This window comes from Bacillus rossius, chromosome 2 (genome assembly GCF_032445375.1).
Source record: "Bacillus rossius redtenbacheri isolate Brsri chromosome 2, Brsri_v3, whole genome shotgun sequence".
In the NCBI taxonomy this organism is placed as follows: Eukaryota; Metazoa; Arthropoda; class Insecta; order Phasmatodea; family Bacillidae; genus Bacillus; species Bacillus rossius.
Window position 1 is genome coordinate 127,527,060 of NC_086331.1, and position 17,855 is coordinate 127,544,914.

A 17,855-nucleotide genomic window follows, 5' to 3' on the forward strand; every position below is an offset into this window, starting at 1 on the left:
ATAATAATGTGTTCTTGTTAAATACTCAAGTGTATTGTGTACAAATCTTACCCTACTATAACTTAATCCAACCCATTTATTTCGAAACATATAAAGCAACTACCATCACTTAATCAACAATCTGGTAGACGTTAAAATGTGATAAAATAGATCGTAAATGTCAATAGGGCTTCATTACAAAAAATCTACCTACAACATATTTTCAAAACAAGGTATATAAATTTTATCTGATACCTGGATGAATGTTCTTACAAAATTTATTACAAATACGATACACAGCAAAACGTTTCCCCTTTCTTGCAACTTTCTTGACGACAAGACATAAATCCCACAATACATGCATTATTATTTTTATTATTTTTTAGTGTTACACTATATTTTACACCACTCACGCAACTCGCTTTCACAATTGACAAAATTTGCATCTGCGTTTTCGACGGCCTATGGTCAAAACTTCGTAATTTTAAAAGTTGATAATCTTTAACACACGTGGCAACGTTTAGAAAATATTAGATGAGCAAATAATAAACACAACAATGGTCGCTGTCCGTATTATAATTAGCGTACATCAGGGTTCGCTGGAGTACTATATTTACTATATTTAAAATAATTTTGAAGATAATGACAGTAGCCTTTCTATTTTTGGAATTGCTTCTCTATGCTCTGAGAACACCTTATCGCACACACTCCATTCCTGAATTTAATGGCAGTATCAAAGGTGGCATTAAAACGCTAAACTGAAATGCTTGGTCTCATACACGAATGATATTTATTATATTCTCTCGTGAACTCTATTTTTTAATATTATCTTTGAAAGATTTGTGCAATGGGAGTGCATGACTTGATGTAAGTTTTTGGACATACACCATTGCTAAGCGATGGCATATGTCCAAAAACTTACATCAAGACAATCTCTTCGTGTAAGTTTTCGACAATAAGGGCTGTCACTGTTGTAGAGAAGCCCCGAAGGCTTACCTTAAGTTCTGCCTGGTCTACCGTCAAGCCTGGTTGGGTGGTGGTCGCCAACCGTAGCTCCGCCTGGTGTGGTTGTAGCATGCCGGGTAGCACTAGACTCGGCGCCACGAAGACGTGGCTCGCGCTTATGTCCACCAGGGCTGCCGCAGGTTGTCCGTTCACCTCCACTGGGATACGTAGTAATCCATCCTGGGGGCGGGATAGTTGGTTCAGGGCCGGTGAGGCAAATTCCTCGTCTTGTGTGTCTCCAGTTGCAGTTGTCAGAGGCGCGGATCCTAGTTCCACGCCCCTGGGGATGCATTTCCCGAAGTGATGGTTGGTGGTGGTGGTTGTCGGCGAGGCAGGGGGCAGCCAACATGCCAGTGGCGTACTCCGGTGGGGCATCCCCTTTGACATTGCGGCGGATGTGCGTCGCTCCGTCATGGCATGTTGCCGTGGTGCTCCCGCGTAGCTCGCTCGTAAGATGGGGTCGCGTCCTCAATGGCTCGGCGCCGTGTGGGTGGCTGTTGTCCACTCATTTATAGTGTGTTTGTTGTGGGTGGGCCTCGACCTGGTCCAATGCTGGTGCGTCCTCAGTCAATGTTTGGTGTGTTCCGACGTCAAAGTCCCTGTAGGTTCCTTTCCGTGTCTACGGCCTGTTGGACGTAGTCCTCTACAAAGTTGTGCCGGGAAGATCTAAGGAATGGTTGTAGCTCGTCTCGCAGCAGTGCTGTTACAGTGCTCAACACGACAGTTGGTTCTGCGTCGGGTGACACATGTCTGAACAGTTGCATTTTTTGAGCAATGAACTGCTCAACGGGTTCGTTGTCCCTTTTTCGCTCACCGTAAAACTTCGAGATACATTGTACGAGAACTTGGTCGGTGTCAAAATGGCGTGTGAGGGCGGTTGCGAATTCTTCCCATGGCATGCCGAACTGTCCCCACAGGTTCCACCATTGGCGGGCCGTGCCCCTCAGCTGTTCGCTGGTGCGCCCTGACCACTCGCCCGTTGGTATTCCGACTCTCGCCAGTCGTGCTTCACACTGTTGTATGAAGGTGTTCGGGTCCTCGTGTGTAATCCCACTGAACTCTGGGAGCACCAACTTACTCGGGCTCCACAGTGGGTGGATAGACACCCCTGCGCCTGGGTCATTAAGCGATGCTCGTTCCCGAACGTGCACCTGATTCCATGTGGCATGGGTGCATGTCGGACACGTGGTTATTCCGAAGTCCACTAGTGTGTTGCTTGCCATAGCCTCGGTCATGGCTGGTAACAGGGGCGTTTTGGTTGGTCGCCACTGCCAGGGTGGTTGTCTGTTGGCCACTTCCTGCAATTCGTCACATGGTTTCACCCATGTGTAGCCTGTGGTTCTCCCAGCCAATGGGGCGTTGCTCCTGTGAGATGTACACTGACATAAGCTGTACCATGGTAGTGCGCCCATCAGTAAGTATACTTCTCTGGGTAGTAAGCAGTGTGCACACACAGTTTAGTTGGCTGTGACTGCATGTTGTTGTTGTTTACAAGTGTGAGTGGGGAGTGGTTAGGTCGCTGTGCGCACGGAGTCGGGCTGTCGGCTGGATGGTTGCCTGAACAGCCGCACAAAGCAGAGAGCGTGAAGCTGTGAGAGGAAGGTGTGGGTGGCTGGCTGCGCGCGCCGAGTAAGGCCGCACAAAGAGAGCGTGATAATCAGGGTTTGTCGTGGAGGGGGGGGGGGGGAGGGATCGCTTTGCTGTGATGTCACGCATCCTCGCTGCCAGTTCCATTGGAGTGTCTAGGAGGGGAGGGGGGATCCTTTGTCCGCCACCCTGTCACGCCTGCCTATCTGACCCTTATTACTTGTCGCTCACAAAACGGCCGTTTCGTGTCCACCTTTGCTGTTTGATGTAGAAATTGTTTGAAAATGGTTCAGTTTTCGCCACACGCGCCAAATGCCGTCACGAGCACGAGACCCGGTGGATCCTAGTGGGGACTGTTGGCTTGAGGGTTCCCGGAGGGCGCCAGGCTAGCTCGTCGCTGTGGGTCGTGGGTGCTTCACCCCCGCGTCCCAATAGGGTCGTCAGCGGTGGTGCACGTGTACGGACCACAACTAGCGGTGAATGGGTGGTCCTGCTTATGTCGGCAGAGAACAATACTCACGAAGCACTGGTTTACTGGAGTCACTGTTCACTACTCGTACTCACGAATTGCACGTTCACTCCATCCGATCTGCGGCTGCGTGTACGGCTAATGACGGCGTGGCCGGAGCTCTCGTGAAGCGCAGGTTTTCGTGGCGAAGGGCGGAGAACTGACTTCCGGCCTTCTCCACATCTTGCGTGGGGGTGGACTAGGCATGCATTCTGCTAGCGGGGTTCAGTACTGGCGGGTGGAGGTGGGGGTTCAAGGTCTGCGGCGGGAGGGCAAATGTTTCTATTGATTCTAGAATGCATCTTTTCTTGTATTGTCGGATGTTGGATATGGTGTGGAATTGGTCGAAATTAATGCTGTGTCTGGTTTCCATGGAGTGTTCTGCTATAGTTGATCGTGGGTTTGCATGCTTGTAGTCACTGATGTGTTCTTTAACCCTTTGTTGTGTCTGATGTTGAGGGCTTGATAAATTAACCACACACACCTGTAGATCCAGCCATTTTTATTGTGTACCGGAAATCGACCACCACTGTGTCTTCCATAGACATGTTATCAATGACATACATAACAACCTTGTGATTATTCGTCTGCCAGTTTGTCCTATGTATAACTTTCCACAGGAACATGGAATCTTGTACACACCAGCTAGGTTTTCGGCAGGGGTTTTGTCTTTCATCGATGTCAGAGACCCACTCCCTGTAGTACCAGTGAATAGCATTTTTGTTGTCGGAAGGTTGCACCCCCTTTCAGCAGCAACTTCTGCAGGATGTTTGCTATGAAATGAATGGGCCCAGTATAGTGGCGAAAGTTATCAGAACTAAAATGGTGTTACTGACATTAACGTAGTCAACGAGGAAGCTGTGCATGAGGATGATGCGAGATCGAACCAGAAACCCCAAAGAACTAAGCGAACCCAGTCACGTCAACACAAGCACACTTGCAAATCAAACACAGAATCCCATGATGATACAATGACGAAACATTTGTTATAGGTAATAAAGTTCATTGTGCTTATTTTTAGGAACAAATGCTTGTGAGAGGTTCAGTATTTTGGAGAAACATATGCAAAATATTGAAATAAAAATGTTAATCAAATATTTATTCATAAGCTCTACAAAGGTTCTTAAAAATGCGAGACAAGAAAAAAATTTAAAACTAACAACTATTTCCTTCAGCTTTATAATGTTTTGATACACTAATTGTGGCAGACTGACGTCTTAATCATTGGCCGACTCTTACCTTAATCACTAACACTCATACACTTCAGAAATTTTTTTAATATATATATATATATATATATTTTTTGCAGTTACTAAATGGATACAGATTTCAACACAAATGCATTGTTCAAAAGTTTTATTCCAGTATTTGATAACGTAAAAAGAATAAACACATTTCAATTAATTCTGTATATTCTTGTAGCAGTCATTAATGTTTATATTGGCCCTGCATCTCATATAGTCATTTATTGCACCTAAAAAACTTCTGTTTTTGAAATATCTTTCATATACAGAATAATTCATTTCCTTAGGTTTTCCAGATGAACAACACATCCAGAATAAAGTGCAGTAAACTCTCTATTATCCACGGGCAGATGATCCGCGCATGCTACGAAAAAATACAGCAAATATGTAAATCTGTATTTTATTACAAGTGAGCAAATTTAAACTCTACTGACGAGTGTATTGTGTGCAGTATACAGTAAAACGCCATAGGCCTTCTCAGAACTCACGCAGTAGGCTGGCATGCGTTGCTATTTTTGTCTTTGTCGCACTTTGTTTCTAGTCGTATGGTTGAGCACTTTTATGTTTACATTACTGAAATGTATGTTAATTACTCAGTAAAATACTACGATATTAGCATCATTTAAAATTTTTTACTGTTAATTGTAACTTTTACTGTATATAAATGTTTCAATTTTTAAGTTAAAATTAATGTTTCCTTTTTTGTTTCCCATTTTCGGCTCTTTTGCTGATTATCCCAATGGCCCTGCCACTTAATTTCGCGGATAATCGGGAGTGTACTGTACTTGCATTAGTTTCCAGTCTGAGTGGATTTGAAAATGTACGCAAGGAAATCTTCAATGTGCGTGGGGTTGGTGTCAAACAGTAACACGAGCTAACAGTAAAAGGAAGGTACAGAATTGCATTTTGTTGACGAGTCTTAGTAGTATTCACGGACCAGAAGAAAACTATGCTAAATTCAGGAATATGAGGAGGAGGGGGGGGGGGGGGAACCACACATTATGTAGAAATATAAGTGGTGTGAAATGCATGACACTGTCAAATCTAGGAATGTAGAAGTGAGGTCCTATTACATTGCATCTTAAAAACAGATTTAAATATTAAAATATATAAGTTTTATGATTAATATTTATATTGTAAACAAATATTTATTTTTTATCTGAGTTATATAACCAAAAACTAAATATTGTAATGCAATAGTATATTAAAATACTACATATTAAAATTTCTGTGTTGACTTCAGAGCTATTAAAAAAGACCCAAACTGGATTTATCTAAATTTACTAGCAGCAAGAAATGTAAGTGGAAATTCGCTAAGAAAAATTAACATCACATGTTTTAAAATGTAAGACTTTCATGGCGTACATTTTTTTAAGCTAGCCCTAAATTATTTTAATATTATTGAATAGATAATCAGTACTATACCAACAAAATGGGTTAAGAAAATAGAGCTTTATTTTGTACCAAGTCTCTCCAAAGCACTATGGCCTTACATGCTGGACAATTTCCAGAGACAGGAATAAGGTCTTCATTATGTAAGAAAACATCTGCAACACAAATAATATGCATAAATACTGCACATATTGGGCACGTAACAGCATATTTCTGTATATTTATTTTATTACACAAGTAACACTCATGTCCTACTTCATTTTTATTTTCTTTCTTTTTTAATTCTGAAACCACAGCATCACAATCACTAGACACACTTGAAGTACTACTGGAATCATCCTCAAAATCACTTAAAGGGCCAAAAGCAATGGCCATGTGCAGAGGTGGCAAACCGTTTACCTGAAACAAAACATCAGCATCAAATACAGACATTTGGTGACATAAAGAGAGGATTTCAAACACAAATGGCAACACCAGTAATGTGTGTGTATATAGTACTGCTTTGATATATAAATAAATGAATGAATTAGGACTTAAAGTTTCACTTACATTGGAGTCATGACAAAGAGTGGTTACGAGATGAGAGTTAAGCATTGAAGGAATGAAAGGAGTGAGGGAAACCAGCTCATGGCAATGTCCCCACATTTTCCGACTTGCGAAAAATCCAGGAATGAATCTCATTGAAAATCAAATCTGGTTCGCCTTGGTGGGAGGCACATGATCAGTTTAACCAATTACAATGACTGCTTGACAAATTAAGTTATTAATATTTCATTTCATAAAAAAGATTTTATAAACTTAACACTGTTACTGCTTAGTTGAAAAAGTAACGACCAAAGAATGAAGTTGTTATCCATAAACACTGTGCACTAAAAGACAGTTTGCCCAAAAAAAATAATACATGCTAGGGATTAAGATTGAACTACAACCTCTACACAATATAAATCAATAAGTAAAAATTTCAAATTGAATGCAAATAAACCCAAGTCTTCACATTTCCTTAACAATATGACTATTTGAAGCAATAGATTCTGTAATGCATAGAATACTATAATTTTAATTAAAATAAGTTGTTAAACTTACAGGAAAATCTCTAGCATACTCTTGTTTCAACCACTGAATAGTAAGAGGCAAACGATTCCATGGTCCCACTTGAAGCATTTCGGTTAAGATTCTAAAGCAAAAATCATACATTTTTTCATTTGGCTTCTTCTTAGAAATGTGTTTCAGTCGTCGTGATCTGTACGGATGTTGCCATGCCCATTCAAACTGAAATAAAAATGTAAACATTGTGTAAACATGTCATTATTAATGATCAAATAAAAAAGTTTTTAAAATCTTAGATAAAATAGTAATGATGCACTATAAATTCACAAGAAATTTTTACTACTTCAATTAAACCAGAACGTTTGGTGTGCCCAGCTTATGGTGCAATGTGTAGGCCTAACAATTGTAACGGTATTAATCACTGTGCCAAGATGTGTCGCTCCAAGAAGAAGACAATTAGAGAAATGCATGACATGTCCTCGACTTCATCTTCCCCAACTGTAGACATGATAGTTTCTGGAGTTAAGTAAGTTCAATTCGCAGGTTCTGTCGATACAGGAACATTTGTTTGTTTATTTGGTCTTTGGTAACGGGAATGAGTCAGGATGGATAGATAGCCAAGGTTAAGGTAATGAATAATCATTTTATTAAATTCAAGTTGGATACTGGAGCCTGGACTAACCTAATATCACGGAACATGTTTGAGGTAGGTACTTAGTATCAGCCACAAACAGTTGTTGAGTTCAAATGTGCAGTTAATTAACTATTTGTGGGAAAACATACCTTTTCTTAGTAAATGCCATCTGAAATGCATGTACAATTACAGAGTAAGGGTACTGGACTTTCATAAGTGCAGAAAGACAAGTATTTGCCCATTCTGGGTCTTGCGTTATACTAAATCTTGTACGGAAAGTATATTCAGTCATAGGTAAGGGATTGGATCACAATCTTTCTCAGCTAATCAGCAAATAATCTAAGTGTTTTTACAGAAAAGGTGAACTGCCTGGCACTCATAAAATGGAACTAATGAAGGATGCAAAACCTGTTATCCATGCCATTATTAGGTTTAGACTGTTCTCAGGAACCCTCTAACGAAAGTGTTAAGATAGTTTGGCCAAAGAAAAAATTATTGTGAAAGTTACAAAACACACTGAATGGGTAAATTCTCTTGTGATGAAAGAGCACTTCCCTTTGCCAATGGAGCAGATCATTCGCAGATGGCGGGTGTAAAGTATTTTAGTGTTCTGGGTTTTGGAAAATTAAATTGTGTGAATGCAGCACAGATTACTGCACGTTCAATACTCCATCGGAAAGGTACAAGTTTTTGCGTTTGCCATATGGCATAATAAGTTCTGCTCCAGAGGTCTTCCACCACAAGTTTGGGGAAGTATTTGAAGGGTTGCCAGGGGTGCAAACCTATGGTGATGATATTATCTGTTGGGGCAGTGCCAAGCAGAAGCATGATCAGAGACTGGCAGCAGTAATGGAGAGAGCTAAGAAAAATGTGCTAGATTTAATAAAAATAATTGCAAAATAGATGTTCAGCAAGTTCACTAAATGGGACATATTTTCATTGCAAATAGAATCAAACCTGAAGATTGCAAAATAACCTTTATACAAACCATGGATATTCCTTCTAACAAAAAGGTGGTAGCGAGGTTTTTGGGTGTATTTGTCAAATTTTGTTTCAATCTCTCACAGGTCACTGCTTCTCTCTGGGTATTATTGAAGCAAGATGTAGAATGGCATTGGGAACATGAACAAGCGGCTGCACTCCAAAAGTTTATGGATTTGTTATGTAGCAGTCCAATCCTAAAGTATTATGATGTGCGTGAACCTATCACTGTCAGTGGACGCTTCTCAAGCTAGGTTAGCTGCAGTGTTGCTTCAGGAGGATCACCCAGTAGCTTATGCATAAAAGTCACTTACACATACTGAAAGTTGATATGCCCAAATTGAAAACAAGAAGTTGACTATTGTTTATGGGGTGGAGCACTTCTATCATTATATTCTAAGTATCTGCTAGTTCAGCTCTCACCAATCCTTGGTGATCCTACCCCTCAGCCTCATGACAGCTATTTTAACACTTAGACTTTTGAATTTGCATATGTAATGAGGCATGAAAATTTTAATAGGCTTATCTGACACTAAACATAAAAAAATATATCTGTACAAACTAACATAACCCGATTATTTTTTTTTATATACTAAGGACAGAAGCCATCACTATGTGCAATATTAAAACTTAAGGGAATTTACCATAACTTACCCTTAATGCAGAAATATCATTTGGAAACCCATGGATAATCAAAACCATTTCCCTTAAAAAAAATTTTAAAGAATTAATTACAAAGCAAGAACTGTACAAGCATGAACTCACAAATTACAACTACACATTAATTAATATCTTACTAAATTAAAGTAGTCTATCATTTCATGTATAGTGATATATTTTCGTGATGCTTCATAATTGTGTGAGACTGATAAACATGCTTCCTTAAAATACGTACATATGCTGAAATAAATAAAAATTGTGCATTGCTGAATGCTCCTCAAAACTTAAAAAAGTAAAGAAAATTCATTGTGGTCGGAAGAATCACTTACGAATGATAGTGAAATTAAATGGGTGCCACCGTATCTAACCAACAGAGATTCTGTTCTCAGGGCTTGATCTCACCAAGTGGAAGCGTGACTCATATCCCCGTAGCAAAATAACCAGTACTTTGACCCGGCCTGCTCTCAGCATCGGGCACGCTCAATACGAGACGATAGTAGTATGAGGACTCTTAGGTGACCCCCGAGCTGTTACTCATTTACGTGCACACGTGTGGCAAAGAAAACACACAGGGCTTCATCTGCTCGCAGTTATTGTACACGTGGTGTTCTTATACAATAATAACAATACAAGGTTCTGTGACATGCACTCTAACTCAAGGAGGCATCAAGGCAACACCACGTGGCCGGTCTTCCTTGAATCTCCAGCGGAGCTCGAGCGCACCACACGTCAGTCCTCTCTCACGGTTGGTGGCCAAGTTGTTTGGGGGGGGGGGGGGGGAGGAGGTAATCGTTGGCCAGGTTTTGCATGCAGGCACCAGTGTTACAAATGTTTAACTCTAGACAAACAATGTTAAAAGTTAAACACTTCTCCAAAATTAGCTCGGGCAATATTAGACAAGTAATTAAACGTTATGTACTAATATCATGAAACGGCACGATGGAATCGCACTGCACATCTTTGAAGAATCCTGGGCGCAACACCGACTTCCCTTCTTTCCCCCTCTCGACAGTGTCGTCACTTGTGCCTTCCCCTTGTGTGCGTCTGTGCCTGCTCTTTGCGCACTCTGGCAGGGCATGAATAAGGTTTGAACCCTTGCTGCGGCCTCATTCTGGTCTAGAATATTTTGAGGCACATTAGTTGTGTTCCGCAGCGTGCACGTCCAACATAGTGGCATAATTTAAGTACGGTTAGTTTTTGGTTACTTGGTGTATGGTAGCTGTACCCCTTAATGTAACTTTATATTTTCTAAATTCCTTTTCGGCCTGCCACCTTCAAAATTACGTCCAGGTTTAGTAATGAGGTTTTGTACTGAGTTGGAAAGTCTGTCTTTAATTAATTGTGAACATTTTTTTGTGCCATGATAGGTTTTGGCGTGCTGTGTGCATGCACTTAATGTCCTGTACGTCTTTTCTTTCGCCCGCTTGCCAAGGCTAATTTACATGGTTTCCGACATTAAATATGGGTTTATGTTTATTAGCTTATCCATAATTTTCTGAACTCATGTAATTTTAATTTGTTTATATAATATTTTTACATGGCTACCATCATTCTGTAAATTATGGGTCATAAACATTTACTTTAGACCCGTTTTTGTGACTAGGGACTACTTCGGCTATTTTCCATTTACTCAGAAAAACTTGAAATTTTAAACTGAAATAAAAAAAAAATGTTTAAAAAGAGTTACTAGTATGTTAGAGCAACCTTTAAGAATGAAATCTGGTATGCCATCAGGACCTGTTGATCTTGAAGATTTGAGGGCCCTGATACCCCAGAGTTCGAGGCTTTCAGAAATGGTAGGTGTAGGTAGATATTGTGTCAAGGTACTTGTTGGCGTGGGGTACTCGGTAAGCATTATTTGATTTCACATTAACACTGGGAAAATAATGAACAAATACACGGGATAACAATACAGGATCACTTATAAACAACATCACTGATTTTTAGTGAAATTTGTTCACAGAAGCACTTTTCGTAATTTTGACATGGCACCAAACGACATTGTATTATTTGTTGGACCATGTATAATCTTTTATGATAGTTTCAAAGTACACTAGCTTTTGCCATATTACTTGATGTTGTTCAGGATACACACTGTATTAGGTTAAGCCAGTTGAGTTGCTTGTAAAACGCCTTTCTAATGTGATTACTGAAATACTTTATGGCGTGTTTGTTTAATTCTGTAGGGTTTATGAAACGCCTGTTAACGTTTAAAAATTTAGACGTTGATTATTAAATGCCTTATGGTACATGGCACCCTCTAGTGATAGTTTTCGAAACACCTTATAATGTGTTAATTTATTTCTGTATTATTTATAATACCTTGGTATCATATAAGGATTCATATGTTGTTCATCAAACGTCTCGTACGACATAATATTCTCTTGTGACATATAGGAAACACTTTTCGGCGTTTCTGATGTTTTACTGTGACATTTTGATAAACCTTGTAATGTGTTATACTCTTTTGATTATTATTTTTAAATCCTTCTTAACGCCTAACATAATATTTATGAAGTATATCATTTTATGTTTAGCCACTTTGTTATGAAACAATGTTTATCTTGGCCCTCTGGTGCATATGTAACTTGCGTGAAATTTACTATCTGACATTCTCAGAAATAAAAGGTCCAAACTTTAAATTTAAATGCTATAAATTCTCAGATTTGTAATTTAACCTTTCCACACACTCACATTTAACCAATCTGCTGGCTTGTTTAAGAACAAGCCATGTGTCGGTTTGTGTTCCTACCCTTCAGGTCCTGCCCAGATTGGAAGCTACTTGGAACACTATCTGTTCCCATCACATAGTAAAATTAAACCATTTATCAACTATAATAATATTAAATTATGGCATCGCTTGTCCAGGAGCTCATAGTTATGATGTATAATTAAATAAAAGCAAACAATGTAATGGACCATCATTAGGCCATTACTGTTCTAATAACAATGTTTAAACACTCAGTTGTGCATGACTTTTCACAATGACAAATGGCTACTATGTATTTCCTTGGAGAACATACAGTAAGCGATCTTCATCATCCCCACTTACCAGACTCCAACCTCTCACTCTTTTTTTATTGTCTTTACCTGCAATATTCAAATTGACATGATAACTTTTCATAAGTACATTTAATTATTATTACCTTGACCTGCAAAATACTTAGCCTTCCCGAAAAAAACTTACAATTTCTGGCAAAACCACACAACTGACAGCAGTGATAATTATGGAAGAAAAAAAAAGCACAAAACTTGTTTTATCCTAAATCTCTAAGATTTCTATACTTAGGTTGCGCATACATTCACATATGTTGGAAAAAATACATTAACAAACATAGGATTTGGTGAACTATTACAATAACAATGCAATATCACAATAATTCAGTAACTAATCCACAAAATCATTATAAAATGCACTATTTCACAACACACACACACACACAAACAAATGCAACACAGACAAGACAATCCTCAAAAACTGAAGCAATACAATAAAACCTGTTACACTTGTTTTTAATATTTATTCAGTTTAAGATGGTTGTAAGCATTGCCTGTGTGGATAGAGATGATTATTTTGTATGTGAATGTACAATATGGAGGTAATATTGCATTTTATAATGATTTTAACAAATTAGATACTGTGTAAATTTATATAAAATCAAATAATTATTTTAATATTTTGTGGAATGTTAATCTGTACACAAGCCATGAATTTATTGTTAGCAACAACAACAAAAAAGTTAGTTTTCAGTTTTTGTATAATTTGACTGTTTTATTTTACCATTGGAAGGCAAGGATTTCCAGAAAGATTAGGTGTTTGCAGGTTTGGATGATCATAACTTCAGAGTAAGGTTAGTAAGGTTAGGTCAGCTACATTAAAGTTTATTGTAAAATCTTTAAAATGTTTAATTTCTCAGAAAAGTAGGCCTACGTATGATCATAACAAAAGTGAAAGGTTGGTTATTTATGGTCAGCTGCATTTAAAGTAATGTAGTCATTATAATACTTTTTCGGCTAAATTTTTCCAGGTCAACTTTATCTTAAGTGAAAGATTAATTAAACTAGGTTAGTTACATTAAAAATATTGTAATATCTTTTAAATTGATTCTCGCAAAAAATATATTTTTTTACCACACAATTATGAAAAACCAATAAACTTGGAAAATCAAATAGGGTGTAAAACAGTCTTGGCCACGGATATAAAATGCTGACATTAGAAATCCCTGTCTTTTTTAAAACAGTCTTGGCTGCGCTACATTCCTAACGATCTCTAAATAACCACAGGATCAATTTGCAGCTAGTATCAAGAAAAAAGAGTACAGCTGCAATAACATCAGGAGAATCTCTCATTGAAAACAGTCTCAGCTTTGCTACTACAGCACAATGCAGCAGTGGCCGTGTTACTGCAAAGGCTACCTAATTCAACCTATAAATAGTACTTTCCCTAGAATCAAATGGCAATTTTCAAACACTGTTTTCAGGGTATATAACAAAATGTCTGTAATGTTGAAAAACATTACCTTTAGAATTTAATTTTATTTCATAATTTTTTTATGGAAAAGTCACTACGCTTATAATTTACCCAAATTTCTTACATTACAATTAGGTATTTACAAAATGTCTATAAGTAAAGTGGTATATTCACATCAGTATATCAATAGTGCTATGTTAACTATGTGTGTGTTTCAGTTTTTCTACAACTGTGTCAAGTGTGACATTTTGTTAATAATGAAAATAAATTTGTTTCTAATGTTACGGGTGTTTTCGTGATTACAAGTATAACAGGTTAATTTTCCAAATTAACAGTTTTAACATTGACCTGTGCAGTAACGTGGGCGTCACCATACACAAGTCCCTACTGTATTTACCAACAGCTTGCCTCAATAATGACAGGGACATTAACTTAAGAAGCGGTCATGTTACAACAGGTAACAAGGGGCATTACAAAGATACTTGCTACAATTTTCAAATCAATATTTTTCTCGTTTTTAATGGATTTTACTCAACACTTACGGCAAGTAGCATTATTATGTCACTGGATACCTGTCGCTATGTGACAGATCCTGATTTAAGGTTCCTGAAAATATTGAGGAAGCTGTATCGGTAAAATTCTCGTGTCCCTGCTTTAACAAAAAAATTCAGTTCAGAAAATGGTGTTCTTCAGAACTAAAGATGTTCCCTGTTTGACCCTAAAACAGCGTTGATAAGGTCCCACTGGTTTCCAAGATATTAGAGTTTACAGGTTATATTACAATACCTGTGTATTGATGTAACCGCTGCAATTTTTTGCTTTAGTTGCATTTCTGATCCTGTGATTTTTTATATATCACGTGCATATTTTATATTTCGATTTTGTGATGGAGTTGAAGGTAAATAAAATTTAAAAATCATTAGTACCTACTGTGCATCCAGACACAAGCGACAACCCTTGACAGGGATGTTTTTTTAGCAGTGTGGAGGCATGGAGCACCAACTTGTGATGTGCGATAGCACGTAATGTTAACTATTATACCCAAAGTAATTTTTTTTTTCAGTTAAAATTCCAAAACAGCTTACAAGTGTATGTAAAAAAATATATTCATAACTAAAAAAATACCACACTTGACACAAGCAGTACCTAAACCAGGGGTGCCCACAAGGGGGGGGTAACGACGCAGACAGCGTCATTAAAATTTCAGGGGGGAGGGGGGTGGTTAAAAAAACGAGAATAATGTATATATTATTTACATAATTATAGCTTCTAATGTGAAAATACGTTTCTGGTGCTTTGATAATTGAAAGGGATCTTGTAAATCAAATTGGCAACCCCGCACTTTCCTCAACAAAAGCAGTTTGGCATCTGTCAGTTCAGGATGGAAATATTACCTGACATGACCAAAATTATTATTAGAAAATCAGTTTTAATTAATGCAAAATGTGATAAAATATAATACTAAAAAAGTATAATATAAAATAATTGAGTAAATCATTGAGAAAATGGCATAAAAAATTTCGGTGGAGGGGGGGGGGGGCACATCATTAGGTTAGGGGGGGGGGGGGTGAGTCATAGTGTTTGGGGTGGGGGGGGGGGGGGTGGGCACCTCTGCCTAAACAGATACACACGTAGTTAACACGGTGCAGAATACACAATTTCATCTATTAATGTTTTGCGTATCATTAACTAGTCACAAAATAATCGCTACAAAGGTAAGCAGAACTAAAAAAAATTTCAAAGCAGTCATGAGGACTGCCGACCAAGGGCGTCGCCAGCCGATGGCCTAGGGGAGGGCAAGTTGTGGGAAAAGTATGTATTTTTTTGCATTTGGCTACATTTTTTTGAATCTCTAGGGCTCTAGGACACCCCCCCCCCCCCTCCCGGCGACGCTCTTGCTGCCGACAGAAGTGAAAACTTAAAACAGAACATACAGAATCGAGGATCTAAAAAAATATTAAAAATATATATTTAGAGAGAAAAACAATATCTTATGTACACAACATTTTTTTTCCTGAACTTCAAATGATAGAATTAATAATAATAATAGAAGTAACTATTAATATTAATAATAGAATTAAGAAAATACAAATATAATTTGAAATAAGAAATACTAACTTTGTAAAATATAATTGTGTAACATAAGAAAATATTTTTTGATAAAAATCTGAGACTTTTTCGCAACTTCTAACGAAAAAATATTATAACACAACAAATTTGTTTTATCACGTTATTAAAATAACTCCTAAATTACTATTAAAAAACGCATTTCATAGTAATTGTAGGTATTAAAAAAATTAATAATGTTCTTAATTTTTAGGTTATATTGCTACAAAGACTCCGTTTTCTTCGTTATTCAAACTATATATCTATATGAGCATATTAATATATTTTATACTCACTTTTTACTGCACAGTAATCGTATACTTAAGATTTAAAAGCGCAGTAAGTTATACTAATAGGAACAGATATAGTGTTACACGTGACCATGTCGATGACGACTTACATGAATTAACTCCCTATCCAAACCTTCCCATAGAAGTTTTCACTTCAAAAAAAATATGTTTTTTTTTTTATAACACGTAAACTAGAAATTTACCCTTAAAGTATCCGGTACTTAGGCTAATGTTTACCATGGCCCTTTATTGCTTGTTCGCCAAGCACCTCCAGACTTTTTGCCCTTATTATGTTGTTTTATTCTTCTATTCGGATTAACAGTATATCCTATATATGTCCGACCTTTGTATTTAATGTTTGTACAAAATAGCAAGTAAACGCCGAAAAACGTTCTAGTTCCAGCAATTTCATTATCCATTATTAATTTCAAATATTCAAATCGCTTCCCGTATAACCAACCTTCACCAATAAAATAACAACAAAACATTAAAAAAACTCAGGGTGACCAACAGCAAACGTAAATTTTGTTTATAATGTTTCCAGGTATCACGGTATCTACCTAGTCATTGAAGCGGTCATAGAAAATATATATTTTATATAGTTAAGTGGCCTACAGCTTTCGCCCATAGCCAAAGGGTCATTATATGCAGCGTGAATCTCAATTTCCAGTCGTTATCAAATATTAGAATATATATTTTACACCCATGCCTTACCCGGGACTCAAACCCAGGACCCCTCGCACTGCAAGCCAGTGTGCATAGTCATAGATAAGGGAGAGTATAAGCAGTATGGGAGGAGCAATAAAATTGCATTAAATATAATTTTTTACGAGTATTATGGCAAGGAAAAAAATATCAAGTAGTTACGTTCGTACTGAGGTATTTGAGTGTGAGTGAAGCTAGTGGTTTCGCACGAGTGCTACGAGATTTGGATAGAGATGGGAAAGAATTCTTTAAATAAATACAGTGTTTAAACTGTATTTGTGTGTTTGGTAAAACCGAGTGTCCGACATGGTGGGAGAAGCTCACATGGATGCGGCAATAGTCACTTCAATTCATTAATTTTTGGTGGCCTACAGCGGTGCGCCAATGGACATAGAGTCACTTCATTTCGTATTATAAGCTTTTTATTTTTATCATATCATCCATCATATTGCCGTACGTAGAGTAACACCCATGCCTTACCCGGGACTCGAACCCAGAACCCTTCGCACCGTAAGCCAGTATGCGTCCGACTATATTATGGAGGTCGGCACTCGTTAACAATTATAGTCTTGATTGTAGTCCAGTGTAAATGTCAGATACTAGACGGATTGATACTACCTAGTTGGTTAAAGTTTTTTGTTATTATTAATCGATATATCATTGTATGTAATTGTTATTTATCATATTATTTACAATTTTGTAATTGTACTATTTTTTTTATTTTCCCAAGTCTATAAAATTGTGTCTACTTACAGTCTTATACTAAAGTGATAGTCCTGATGGAAAAAAAAAAAATCATTTCTAAACACCAATTATATTTCACAGGCGAAACTATTTGTAGTAGAAGGTCACTATTTATAGCAAGGTATTCCATGCAAGTGTGTATATGTATATGTATATATATATATACACTAAACGACCAAATCGTATAAATTATATGATATAAACAGATGGTGTCTTCAGGGCCGGTGCAAAGTAAATTGGCGCCCTAGGCGAAAAACCTAAATGCCCCCACCCCACCCCTGCCGGACACCCCAAAAAAAATTTCCTTGCCTCAAAATACATCACGTAAGCCTAAGATTTTGTCAACAATCAAATGTAAGCAGGCTTGTGTGTGTTTTTTTTTTTTTACTTTTTTACTTATTACAAATCATAAAAAGGTCACCGTGGACATTAATTACTTATATCAATATAAATATTCCAAACTGTTACAAAAATCCATTTTCATCTAGTTTCAATACTCGTT

General features: G+C 37.6%; 2 protein-coding genes across 7 annotated transcripts in view; both read right to left on the reverse strand.

Moving 5' to 3' along the window:
* Positions 1 to 563, reverse strand: part of LOC134529804 (battenin) — a 35,359-nt gene extending 34,796 nt beyond the window's left edge. For 4 of the 6 annotated variants that reach the window (XM_063364266.1, XM_063364262.1, XM_063364265.1 and 1 more), the window contains exon 1: positions 393 to 562. Coding sequence is in view for 1 of the 6 variants with exons in the window: in XM_063364261.1 (XP_063220331.1) it covers positions 235 to 343 (109 nt within the window). In the remaining 5 variants the exon portion in view is untranslated. Of the gene's footprint in view, positions 1 to 234 lie in introns of all 6 variants that reach the window. The other 2 variants (XM_063364261.1, XM_063364264.1) reach the window with 2 other exon arrangements.
* Positions 564 to 5,756: 5,193 nt separating this feature from the next.
* Positions 5,757 to 16,364, reverse strand: LOC134529807 (structure-specific endonuclease subunit slx1). Its single transcript, XM_063364269.1, has 4 exons — positions 16,142 to 16,364; positions 9,032 to 9,083; positions 6,799 to 6,984; positions 5,757 to 6,114 (listed from the first exon to the last, which is right to left on the reverse strand). The coding sequence occupies exons 1-4, from the start codon at positions 16,321 to 16,323 to the stop codon at positions 5,761 to 5,763; spliced, it is 774 nt and encodes a 257-aa protein (XP_063220339.1). The 5' UTR covers positions 16,324 to 16,364; the 3' UTR covers positions 5,757 to 5,760.
* Between the last annotated feature and the right edge of the window lie 1,491 nt (positions 16,365 to 17,855).

What these genes read in the sequence shown, in the direction of transcription:
- LOC134529807 (XM_063364269.1), bottom strand. Translation starts at nt 16,323, where the DNA reads ATGGATAATGAAATTGCTGGAACTAGAACGTTTTTCGGCGTTTACTTG. An exon ending in ACAAGCAATAAAGGGCCATG is followed by an intron (nt 9,084 to 16,141) that starts GTAAACATTAGC and finishes ATTTTTTTTAAG; the next exon opens with GGAAATGGTTTTGATTATCC. An exon ending in AGTATGCTAGAGATTTTCCT is followed by an intron (nt 6,115 to 6,798) that starts GTAAGTTTAACA and finishes GTTTTGTTTCAG; the next exon opens with GTAAACGGTTTGCCACCTCT.